This window comes from Lampetra fluviatilis, chromosome 19 (assembly GCF_964198595.1).
Source record: "Lampetra fluviatilis chromosome 19, kcLamFluv1.1, whole genome shotgun sequence".
NCBI classification, from domain to species: Eukaryota; Metazoa; Chordata; class Hyperoartia; order Petromyzontiformes; family Petromyzontidae; genus Lampetra; species Lampetra fluviatilis.
This window is the reverse complement of record NC_136293.1, coordinates 8,866,095-8,879,343: the sequence shown is the minus strand read 5'-3', so window position 1 is coordinate 8,879,343 and position 13,249 is coordinate 8,866,095. Positions and strand designations below refer to the sequence as shown.

The 13,249-nt window shown below is 46.5% G+C and overlaps 1 protein-coding gene across 2 annotated transcripts in view; it reads right to left on the bottom strand.

Annotated features, from left to right (window-relative positions):
• LOC144937490 (uncharacterized) overlaps nucleotides 1-13,249 on the bottom strand; it is a 75,405-nt gene that overhangs the window by 52,553 nt on the left and 9,603 nt on the right. The window contains exons 5-8 of one of the 2 annotated variants that reach the window (XM_078864735.1): nucleotides 12,644-12,850; nucleotides 10,697-10,928; nucleotides 7,009-7,174; nucleotides 1,706-1,945 (exon numbers count right to left, since the gene is read on the bottom strand). In XM_078864735.1, the coding sequence (XP_078720861.1) occupies nucleotides 1,706-1,945; nucleotides 7,009-7,174; nucleotides 10,697-10,928; nucleotides 12,644-12,850 (845 nt within the window). The remainder of the gene's footprint in view (nucleotides 1-1,705; nucleotides 1,946-7,008; nucleotides 7,175-10,696; nucleotides 10,929-12,643; nucleotides 12,851-13,249) is intronic. The other variant, XM_078864736.1, reaches the window with a different exon arrangement.

Genomic DNA, 13,249 nt, shown 5'->3' with positions numbered 1-13,249 from the left:
CGACGACGTAAATAACATGAAGGACGCCAACCACACGCCGCCTTGAGCAACATCCGTTGAAACCCCCTTCCCCCCCCCCCGTGCCTTTGCTCCCTTCTCACGAGCGAGGGATACAGCGGTAGTTTGAGTCGTGATATGTGGTTGGCAGGTGTGGGTGTGAAAATGCATCTTGGCGAGGCCCTAGGTTTCCACCAAAATTTACTTTGTGTAAAAATGTAAATAAGTACTGTACAGGTCTATGGCCCATGTTCTCAGTGCGCTGCTGGATGAGGCCTTCCCTGACACCACGCGGTTTTGTGGGGGGGGGGGAGGGAGGGGGAGGTTATTCGGCCATACTTCACCACGCTGGTCAGTGCGGGTCGCTGAAGGCGGGTGGCATAGGCGAGGGAGCATAAAGTAATGGTACAACAATCGACTTTTCTGTACTGCCCTGTTGCCCGCAACCCCGCATCCTATAACACCATGCATGGTCGTTGCCCATCCAGATGAAACGAGACAACATACAAAAATGATGGTAATAAAGTATTTTTTGTTTGTTAATAATCACCCCATTGGTGACAATTCATATAATCGCTGGGAGATTATAATTTCATAAAATATCCGTTCCCAGTTCAGGTGTTGCCTTCTCATTTGCGTGCTTTGGAGTTGTCCACACACACTCTGGATTCCTCCCACACACATACACACAAAATCACTCACAAAGAAATTGACCCAATCATGTTTAAACAGGGCCCTCTTGAAGAAAAAAGTATTATTGCTCAATCATGCTCTCCTGGATAAATAGTTAAATGGATGAAAAAACTTGTTAAAAATTAAATCGGGTAAATATCTCAATGCATACCCCTCCTGTATAAGTCTTGAGATGCAGTATCTTGCCTGGATGAATAGAAGACATTTATATTACAGCAGTTGTACAGGTACGTAACCTCTAACCTGTGTGTCCAGGGATGTCTGACACACGTTTGAAACTTTGTCTTTTTTTTTAAAACCCTCTTCTTGTGATGATCATCAAACATGCTCGAGTTAGAGGTGGCACTGGAGTGACAAGGCAGGTGTATTACGGTGGCCACTTGTCCGGCCTTGTCCCATATATTCCGGAAATTGGCATCTTAGTGTTCGGGTGGCATCAATTGATTTGTACCAAGATCTTGGTGATATTGTGTTTAACGTTATCACAGTATAATGCCCAGTTTCGATTGAGCTGGGCTGACTGAGAAATATGCCCGGGTTTGGTCTAAAGTGAACAAAGGTAGCAACCCTACGAAGGTGTGGCCTGCACAAACAAAACAAAGATCCCCTGTATAACCTTAAACAGACTGTTGGGGCAAGTGCTGTTAGCGAGCACCTATGAAGGCCAGAACGGTCCACCAGGGGGTGGGTGGCCAGCACCACGCCCGACTGACTCTGCCTCCCCAGTGGCGATGTTTACACACCGCACCAGGTACTCATTTGAAGCTGAGTCGACCTCGGGAAGGCCCAGAACCAGTTCAGATAATCGTCACTGGTGTTGGCCATTAGCAGGAATCGAACCCGGTCCGCCGGGTTCGTAGCGCAGCACGCTAACCGCCGGCCTATACAACACGTGCACACACACACATATGCCCAGCTGCCTTTGTCTCAACCTTCATTCTAACGGTGATGACGCCTCCCACAAAATAGAACTCGCGTGAGGGCGCCATAGAACATTATCTACCGGTTCACCTACCAATGCAGTGCTGTCGTAGAACGCGCAGGTTGTTTGTCTGAGACCAGACCTCGTCGTTATCGCCTCCCTCCTTCCCCCCGTCGCCGTGGGCGAACGCGGCCGCGCTCCTGTCACCGCCGCCGGCCTCAGTGGCGCCCACGGCCGAGCGGGCGCAGCTCACCGCCAGCTCAAGCTGCTCATCGTCGTCATCGTCGCACTCTTCAAAATCGTCCGCGTATTCGACCGCCTCCTCGCAGCTGCCTGGTGGGGTTTTGGGTGGAAATAAAGAGCAACGTCGTGACCAAGTGATTCTGTCTCGATGTGGAACCATCGTCAGAGCCGACACAGAAACCCTGACGTACCTGTGATAGAGAAACTTCATCTCCTCTGATATTCAATGCCTCGTCACACCCGATAGATAACTCCTGACCCATGAAATACAGAACCCACATCTGATCTGATACAGAATTATTGACCCATCTCATACATAACACTCATCTCATCTGTAACATAATTCTTAACTCAAACTGATATCAAACCCTTATCTCATCAGATAAAGAACCCTTGACCAAAATAACACTGAACCTTTGGTCCATCCTATAGAGAAATATTAGCCTCTATGATACAGAACCCACATCTCATCCAATATAGAAATCGTGGCCTATGCAATACAGAGCCTACATATCATCTGATAAAGAGCCATAAACCCATCTGGTATAAAACCCAAATCCCATGACTCAGCCAATACAAAACTCTTACCTCATCCGATATATGAATATAATCTTATCAATACAGAACTTTAATCTCATCCGATACAGGACCATTGACCTATTTGGTGCTGAGCTTATGATTTGGGAGGGTCATAGCGTAAACGCCAATTTCGGCTCATAGTAAAAACACAACAAATGTCAAGAAAAAGTATGCACTTTGCAAGATGTCACAAAATTGTAACCTGCATGATTTATCGCTGCACGAGTGACTTTAACCACTCACGCAATTCCTAAAATTCAACCGACATCAAGAGAGAAAAATATTTTTGTTAAATTGTGACTATGAAATGATTACCATACCTAAGCTGAACATACTGCTAATTTTGCACAACGCATAATTAAGTTTCTTTGCTAAATTAAAAGATCTATTTATATATACTCGTAGACACACACATATATAACGGCAGCGCACACACGCACAACACTTATAGATATTAAATGATTATCTTATGCAAGCGACTCATTAATCAGGGACTGTGTTTCCAAGCCACCAGGGCCTACCGATTAATCTTCATCAATTACCGTCGTGCGTGTTTATTTTTATCGCGCTCCGCACACTTTCCCCTTAGGTGAGACGCGTTATTTCTATTAGCAAACATTGCATACGATTATACCTGCCAAGCACCATCACACACATGCACAGCGCGCGTTCCTGACTTCATTTCTGTGCTCTAATGACCGCTTCATCCGCAGGATTTTCTGCCGTTGTTTACACCCAAGGATACCCTTGAGACCACAAAAAAAAACATTTTGTTCCTGCAATGGACTTAACACGGACTGTGCTAAAAAAGGAAAGGATTTGAGTGATTGATTGCCACGTTAGGCAGTAACCTGGGGGGGGTAAGTTTCCCCCAAACAGTGCCGTTTTATTTTCTTTCCTCCAACCCACAACTGCCAGTGTACTCGTGGATTCATCCAATTAATATACATATTATCATCGTCTTTATCACTTCATCATCAAAATCATCGTTATCATATCCATCAATACCACCATAATTATCACCGTCTTCATCGTCGTCATCGTCATCAACATCATCATCAATATCATGAATATCATCATGGTGATCATTGCTGTCCGTATGATTGTCATCGTCACTGTCATGCTTCTGGGCTCTCTAAAATAAGCACCACTTGGAGAGACTGCACAACTTGGCGTGGGGGGTGGGCAGTGGTGGTGGTTGAAAGCGAAACGAACGTGTAAATTTCCACACAGTGGCTCGTTTTGCTCACCGGGGACCCAGCACTCGTTTGAGCGAAGGTGATACCAGCGCGGAGTCCGTTCATGAATTTCCCTGCAGCCCCCCCCCCATCCCCCTCGGCTCCCCGACCCCCACGGGAGTACGCAGAACAGCTCGCTAAACGTGCGGCGTAACACCAAGAAACAAATAACGAGAATAAATGTACAAAGCCTTACTCTGCACTTTGTTAGTGATCAGAGGGATAGCGTCCCCACCAGCTGGGAACTTGTTTTATGATCGGATTGTAAATTCGCGGCTGCAATATCCGCAAAGGCAAGCGCACGGATTGGGCTGAGACATCTCACGCTAACCTCTGGATAACACGCACGATGTAATCGAAAGATGACTACCTCTTTATCTGTGTACCTACTGATGTATGTAACCACATACCTCGCTGGATATCTGACAACATTCCTACCTGCCTAGCCCATTACCTATATTCCTTCCCTACCTATCTATATCCATACCTACCTGCCCACTTACATACTAATTCACATACCCAGATAGATACCGACCCACCCACCTACCTACCCGATTAACTAACACCTACTTACCAACTTACCCCTGTATCTGCATACCTATCTAATTAAACACCTACCTACTTACCCATAAATCTATCTGGCTAAGTAACCACCGACCTACTTACTTGCTTCCGTGCCTACCCACTCACCTACCTACAAACCTGCCTACCTACTCTACCCACCTACCTGATTACCTATTAACCTGTAAACCTGCCTACCCACACACATACCTATTAACCCACCGACATACTTATAACCGACCTACATACTTATCTACCTATCTATGCAACAAACTACATACCTACCTATGCACCCACATAATTAACTAAAAAAAACCCATCCGCCCTACTACTTACCTATAAACCTATCAACCGATATTCCTACCCAGCTCCATAATCTATACCAACCTACCGAACGTAAGCCATTTCAGGCATGGAACGCCAACATCAAGCAACATAAGGAAGAAAAAGAGCAAATGCCAGATGGGACAATGCGCTCTTAAACAAGCGAGTGAGGGTGTAAACGCCATCTGTAGCATCTGCAAATCTGAACTAAAATGAAATTGTCCCTGCGGCTCCTCTCCAGTGTCGTCTTATTAAGCCTTGCTTAAAGCAACACGGCAGTCCCAAAAAATGAACAACTCTTATCTCAACAGCAGCCACACACACACACGCAGGCTGTGTGTCCCGGGCTATCCCGTACAAGTTTGAACGTTTCCTTGCAAGTAGATTTAATAAATGTGCTCATGTGATATCAGCACACGGATGAATAGAGAAAGTAAACCAAACAGCTGTACAACATCACCAGGGCATACCACTAGACGAGAAATCTTTCCTCTCGCTAACGAAGCTTTGACATCTGACAGCCCAGGCGCACGCAGCCCTAGGTACATATCTACAAGTCTCCTGAGCCACAGTGTTCGCTTCGCATTTTAAATGATGAGTCAGCTGACGCCATTGTAGGCGCGGTTCTCTTCCACGTTAATAGCATGGAGTCTACGCAATTATTTATTTATTTTATCACACAGAAAGCTTTACTTTACAATGCCCATGGCATTTCTGCAGAATCTCAGCTCGGGCCTCGGTGTGATAAATTCTATTAGCAAGCGTGCAACAACAACAACAAAAAGCACCGCGCACGAGTAGGCGGGCTAGCGGCAATGCAACACTAACACCAGGGACACCTATAAAAGGCCACGCTGACACGACGCGCCTCTGAATGCATTTCGAGTTAAAGGTGGCCGAGGGAAGAAGTAAAGAGGGAGGGAAAAAATATATTGGGCATTAATAATAATCAAACGAATAAGAGATGAAGGTGGACACGAGAGCACAAAGATGGGATGGACGGCAGGAGAGGACCCAATGTGGACGCCGTGGCATTATGGCCTTGATGGCGTGACAGTCTTATGCAAAGTACAACCCCGCAGAACCATTTTCCCATTTTATCGTCGAGAAAAGGCATGGGCATTAATCACCGAGACATTGGACCGCACAAATCTAATGTAAAAAAGTACTTTAAGCTTTGCCAAGGCGCGGCGCCATTAGATAAAGCGTGGTTCCGGACCACAGCTCATGTCTAAAGGTATTAAAGCACTCATCGGTTAAAGAATGTGGTGGTAAATTTGCTCGTTGGTCGAGGCAGCTCAGGCTTGGACGAAAAACATTACATCTGTCTGGCCTCAGTCCAAGGAAACAAGGAAGCAAAATGAATTTCTGCACCTTCGCTTGCACACTGACAGCCAACTATCTTGTGGCGACGCAAGATAACGCAGGTCGGATAGATAGATATATAAATAATTAACACCTGCCAGCGGTGGTGGCATCAAATGAAAGTCGGTCACGAGGGCTGTCGCCGCGAAAGCTAAAGCCGTCCCTCGCACCGTCGCTGCAATAAGGAGCGGGGCAGCGTTATCTGCAAGTCCTTTATTTCCAATTATTTTTTTCTCTCTCTCTCAGTTGCAAAAGGTCAGTTTGAGCCAATTGTTTGGTAAAACCAGCGCTGATTTTCATCTTAAACCAATAAGGCTCATCTCTCGCCGGCCCCTGCGCCGCCGCGGAGACATCTCTCCAACGTCGCTCGTCTGCACCGACACGCCGAGATAAGTCCTCTCGTGGATCCGAGTGAAAATGCCAAGCTTCAACTTCCCATAATTGGGTGCCACAAAGCCGGGACTCGCTCCGCAAATCTGCGCACAAAGCACCGCTAATCCAACGTAACATTTACATTGGTAACCTGCGCGGAGGGGGAGAGGGGGGGTGGTTTATTGGAGGCCGCCATCATCAGGAGTTAAAAGCTCTAGGATCTTCGCTTCCGTTGTCTGCCCCTTCCCACTGTCAGCTACTCGGGTGGTGGGCCGGAATTGTGTTTGTGTTTTCTCCCATGGAAATAAATGTTACCTCCTATCGGAGAAAGAATGAGTTGCGTATCTCGATTGACTGAGTTTTTTTTTCTGACACTGGCTATTGGCAGCTTATTGTGTGTGTGTGGACTGCACAAAAGCCCAGGATGAACAAAAAAACGAACAAATATGAATGTCAAAAAGTGCAGAATGCACGGCTTACGTAATGATTGCGAAAAACACATAGATAACAGGAATTATTTCTACCTTTGTACAATGAAGTGTCTTGCTGTTACATTTGCATAGCCATTCCACAAATCGAAAGTTGCAAGCCCGATTTCGCTGAGATATAGAAGCTCTTTTTCGTGACATTCCGCAAATACATTTCTACTCTTATCGAGCCCCCGTCACTGTCGCCTTGGCCGCTGCCACCCCAGCCCCCGGCCTGAACCCTCACCCTCCAGCTCCTCAGGGACGTCGTCTCCCAGCTGTGCATCGTCCACCTCGACCACCTCCTCATCGACCGACGAGACGGGGCTCCTCTTCCCCGGAGTGCTGCCCTCGTCGCTGAAATCGTCGGAGTAGTCGCTGGGCTCCGGGGACGAGCCGTGCCTCCCAGGATCCTAGGGGGAGCAGTGTATTTGGACGTTATAAAATTAACCCGTAAAAACAAAGTTTTTCACTATAAATCCTTTATATGCGTGGCATCGGTTTTATTTTATTATTCATTTCTGTTTTTCTTGAGTAAGAGTTTCATTTTTATCACATTGGTATTTTAAATGAAATATGAAATTTTTTTTTTTCCTAAAAAGTGGAAAATTTTGGAAACAAATTTTCACGAAAATAAATTGTCACGCACAACGAGTCTGTGTGCAAAATGTCAGCTCGATCGGATGACGGGAAGTGGGTTAAAAAACGACCGAAAGATTTGCACGGTCGTAAGCGCGCAAGCAAGTGAACTTAATATAAAGGATTTTAAAAAAAGGGAGAGGGCTTGACGTGGCCTGTGGTTGCTCAGGGGTCAGAGACACTGAGATTGTGAGTTCGAATCCTGGCTTTAAGTATCAGAAAAAATATATACATTTCATTTCCGTGCGAAGAACATTCCCCCTGTGGAATAAATCATATAAATACGGTACGTCAGTTGTTGAAAACATCTCCATCGTTGTGTGAAATGTGCTTTAATTGGTCATACTCTAACCGGTTTATACACTACTCTGCGAGAGTCCCAAATGAACACTGTCTCATGGCATGAGGCTAACAGCAAAAGCATAATACGATTGGGAAATGACAAAATGTAAAAGCGAAAGGCTGCCTGCCACTATTTTAACTCCGAAAATCCCAGCAATAAGCCACTAAAAGAGTAGATTCAAAAAATAAAATGAATTGCTTCTTTAATGTCTAATCCCATTCAATTTGGCCAAACTGGACCCCAAGTTTCATCCCAGGGACAGGAGCTATTGCATGAATGCCTTTGAACGTAATAATGAGAAAGTGCCCCGCTCACCTTTAAGGGCTCGCCCGCAAACACTAATAGCACGGAGAGCAATTTCCTAGAAAAAAATTATTGCCGACGTAAATAAATAATCCCAAGCCCTGTTGTTATGTTTTGCTTGTTGTCTTTGTTGTCTCATTCCCAATTTAATTCCAACTGTGGTATTGGCATCATGTCATGAGACCAAGAATCAATTTCCAAACTCTCAGAGAGTGGCGCATCGATCCACGTTCGAGGCCGATCTGTGGAAGGTGATGTTATAAAACTGCTTGTGAGGTCCCTTCAAGTTGTCTCTTATCCTATTTAGAGAGTGGCCATGCCATTGGCACTCAACATAAATTAAGTTCTCAGATCTGATGTTGTTTTGCCAAATAAAGTGAATTAACCGATTTTAACATGATGAGTTGATTCATGTGTTATTAGGCTGAGGCCATAAATGCAACACTTGCCAATCAGGTCTGTGTATGATGGAAAAAATCCCATTGTAGCACAACAAAAGTGCAGGCTGAAAAAGCATGCGTTTCAAATAAGATGCAACAATGAATAAAAAGCAGCCTTTTGCACATATGCAATTACCATCGGCAAAACCTGAATAAATTAATTGTAGTCATCATGTCTTAGATCACCACGAAAATCAGTCACCAGTTGGTTACATTCGATCAAATGCGACTGATGGTGACCAAAGATAAGAGGACCACAATGCACATATTCAGGGAAACGTTGATAGTTCCTGGCATAATGCACAAATAAATGCGTGCTTTTTATACATTGTTGAGTCTGGTTTGAAACACTTGAGAACCCAGTTTAATCACGGACAACTGAAACCCGTGTGACGGGCTCAGTGATATAATACCCTAGCCACTGAACCACCTCTGAATGCATATTTAAATCTTCGATTTAAGAAGATGAGAATATTTTCGTAATGACGGAAATCTGTGATATTTGCTTTGAAGGAACAGAAGTTATTATGATATTTTAACAATCCGGTTGCAGGTAATGTGCACGTTTGGGGGTTACAGTTAAGATAATTAGATGTAGCGATGCGTTTCCGCATTATGCAGAGCGCATTGCCCGACATTCGCTTTTAAGGGCAAAATCTGCGCAAAGTTTCATTTCCAAGCTTCAACAGCAAAAAAAAAATGCATTAGAAGACATTTTAACCAAAATACATTCCTGCTTCACGGCACTTTGGGGACGTTTCGCCATTCAACCGCTTCGCATTCCGAACAATCTGTAACTAAAGTTTTTTGTTTTTCCCCCAAGTCTCTTTTATCGTAGAGGTAGTGCATGTCTCTACAGTGGCCTCACACGTGCCTTTTAAAAAGTTGGCACGGGGTCGCCAACGCTATATTCGTGGTCGGAGCATTGAGCCAGCACAGGCAACCGAAATCCCAGTCTCCCACCTGACATTAGGACTGAGTTTTCTCATGCGCGGCGAGTTTTATGCTTTCAGCCCGGTCACCAATGACTGCACAAAAATAAAAACCATCATATAAATTTGCTTTTTCGCTCAATTGGGGATGGCCCAGCTCTAGGGTATATATATATCAAATGATTGATGCGTGGTAAATCTTTCCTGCGACAGCACGTATGAAGTGGCGAGGGGGCAACAGAAGATACAGTGGAAAGAGTTCTGTGGTTTCTCTTCCAGGGCCGTTCCCGAGTGTAACACGATGGATGCATTGCTTAGTCTTAGTAGTTGCCTGAATCTACACTCATTCCCATGGTGACTGACTCGTAAAATGAATCATAGTTGCGTATACATTTCAGTATTATTACATAATGAATAGAAGAAGCAAACTGGGATATTACATTTTGCCAGGTATAGTGGCAACATGGCTGTGATCTAATACCTGAGAGATGAGGTTAGTGGATTGCACACTGTTTATTTAAGTGTCTTTAATTTACCTTGGGAAGCTTCACCGCATCCCATATATATAGCATAGCCATCACAGTCCCTTGAGTTTCATATCAATTCAGCTCACCTGAAGCTTTCCTAGGCAATTGAAGAACCACAAAAAGCATTATCATACAATTGATCAATGTTCTTCTTGGTTCTTTCGGTAAAGTCACGTAGAAGGGAAATAATAAAATAATAAAAATACAACATATTATTTCCCTTCTACGTGACTTTACCGAAAGAACCAAGAAGATGAATCCCTGCAGTCACGAACAGCTTTAAATCGAAATTTAATTGATCAATGGTGAGAACCACACCTGCACATCACATGCAGCCACTGGGAATTGAGCCAGCCCGAAAAGTGAACACGGGCAAGAGGGCTCAGCCTGAATTTCCAAGGTAGCCTTCGTGGACCATGCCAATACCAACTGGCCTGGGCAGCCTGCTTAAAGTGGGCCTTGTGGCTCCATTTAAGAAGAGAGGTGCATGATTTCACCCAGACTGTTGTACCGTCATGGAGTCAACGCGGAAGACAGAATTTCTGAAGGGTGGTATTTTTTTAGAAGTCGGGCCCATGGAACTGCTGCGTCATCTGTTAAAAAGAGCTTCATAGCTCATCACATTCCTCCAATATAAATAAATATTAATATTATTCTCGAAACGAATCATGCTGGGACCGTTTTTGTAACAACACAGCACGGCCTGGGTGCGCTTAGCAATGGCCATGGAAACGTAGCAGCAGGTTCGCACCTCCCCAGGTGAGAACCGCTCCTCTTCATCTTCCTCTTCACTTGCCTCGTGGAGATTCCCGGGGAGGCCGGGGGGAGCCGACTTGGCCCTATGGTCGAAGCCGCCACAGACGTCACCGTCGCCACTGCCGTGCGAGCCCTTGCTCGCGGCGAGCCCGTCGCCCGCCAGCGGGGAGCACGACGACTTGCTCCGCACGGCGTCCACGCAGCCGCTGTGATCCGAGCGCGACGCCCTGCCGTGAAACAAGAGTGATCACCGTTGTCGTCGTCGCCCGGTAAAAAGGGTAAATTACCTTACCTTACCGAGGCCTATCACTACGGCGCCTCGTGCCAGTTACTGATAAAGCGGGGAACTGCGAGTGTAGTAGCCCTCTCTGCCTGCAGGGTACGCTATGTCATGGAAAGGGTCCCTAGGGGAGCATGGTTCTGGTGGCTGGCAGAGAGGGGGCATCTGAGGACGTAGCAGCCCGGTTGGCTGACAAGGGCACGTGACAGGACAGGGTAGGGATGTGGGCCAAAGGTGACAGAAGGGACACGTGGTGTAGGGCCCAGAACCTTCTGGTGAGTTCCAGAAGGGGGCGTGGCCGAGGGCGGAGCCAAGGGGGGCATAAAAGGGAGGTGCGGGGCCACATTGGGGCTGTCTGCTGGAATGGAACCCGCCGTGCTCCGTCTTCTCCTCCGTCTCCGGTCTTTGTGCTCGGCATCGTGGGTCAGGCAGTGTGCCGACTGACCTGACCCGTTTATACAGTTACCCCGTGGTGGTTACCGTTTATGTAGTTGTCCCGTTGTGGTTACTGGTTATGTAGTTACCCCGTTGTGGTCGTAGAATAAACGTGTTGCCTCCTGAATTAGTGTGTCTCTCAAGTGAACCTACTACCCCTGTTAATATGTAATGGGTTAATGTGACTTCTGCACCACTAGAGGCCGCTACATTCACCCACAAGAGAAAACATCTATTTTTAAATCGAACCATGACCCTGAATTGTGACAATTCATTTCATCACAATGAAGGTGAACTGTTTTGAGTCCTAAATCTATATTATGCTCTTAATATAATACGTGCGTTTGACACGCAATGACCTGCCCTTGTGAACTATGTTCATTGCAATACAATTACAATGCAATTTATATTCCTACAGCATCCAAATGGGACCACACATCGGGAGGTTGCGTATTTATTTTTACGCAAGAGAGAAAGAGATTGTCAGCATATGGGCTGAGCAAAAACAAAATTAAGGATTTGAGCCTCAACTTGAACAGGGGCAGGCGGGTTGACAGCACAGAGTACAAAGATACAATTTGGAATTATGTTGGATCTAAATGTAACCACATCTCAAGACGCTGCACAAAAACAGTGAGCACGTTTATAAAGCAATAGAGAGACAGTCACAGACAGAGGTAAAGAGGAAGGCATTGCCACGTGGGATTCAATCTACCTATGCTTATAACCGTGCCTCTGATAACCAGAGATATCTCAAAAGCAAACGTGGCCCTGTACACACACAGTGTGGGGAGGAAAAAGAGCTCTGGTGACACGATGCCATGTGACACAATCACAGGGACAGAGAAAAAAAGAGAGGCACGGAGACATGGAGTGAGATGGGCACAGGGATAGACACAAAGAGAGACGGGGGGGAGAGACGCAGAGGCAAATGAGGAGAGAAAGACGTGGAAATAGACGTGCAAAAATACAGACACAGTGACAGTGAGACATTCACAGAGAGACACAGAGAGCTTTGCTGGCCCATACAAAAGTGGGAGATGTGTGGAGGAGCATTTGTTACACACACCGACACGTGCAGGTGGCACTGCAAACACGCAACAATAACATGTAAAAACCCACAAAATAATCCAATCGGTAAACACAAACATGACACAAACAGAAATTCCGGTGCAACGCAATCGCTCCCGCGCACTAAACACACTCGCACACTAAACCGTACGCTACCTGTGTGCCCGTCCAGCCCGTCGGTCTTCACACTCCCGCACAAAAAGACGCAGGTGGCGCTGCGCGTACGGCGAGGCCAGCACGGCACTGGCGCCCGGCCGGTCCTCTGGGCTGCGGCTCAGCAGCAGCGCCACCAGCGCACGCACGTCGCACGAGTAGCTCTCGTCCAGCGGGTCCGGCTCGCCGCGCATTATCTTGTAGAAGAGGCTGCGGCGGGTGAGCGGGTACCTCCAATTAGTACGGTTGGCTACATACGGTCCGAACAAAGTTCAAGACAATACAATATCCGCTATTCGCTTACAAGTGACGGTGACGTCACCACGGCGCCTGTGCCAAGCCAGGTGCACTTTGAGGCAACGTCAAGTGTCGAAGGCTCGCTGACAGGAGGTTATAGGACAGACCCAGGTGCCATGGGTTGACTGACTGAGATGACTGGCACATGCACCAGCTGTGCCCCCTACTGTGCCAACTTGCTGCATTTTAGACGCCCGGCGCTCCGCTCATCGTTGTGTCACTCCTCTGCCCCCCGTTATTGTTAGAGGGCGATTGCCTCCAACTGATCAGTAGCATCCTTCATGAGCCTCCTCCATAGGAAAAAAGTTCAAC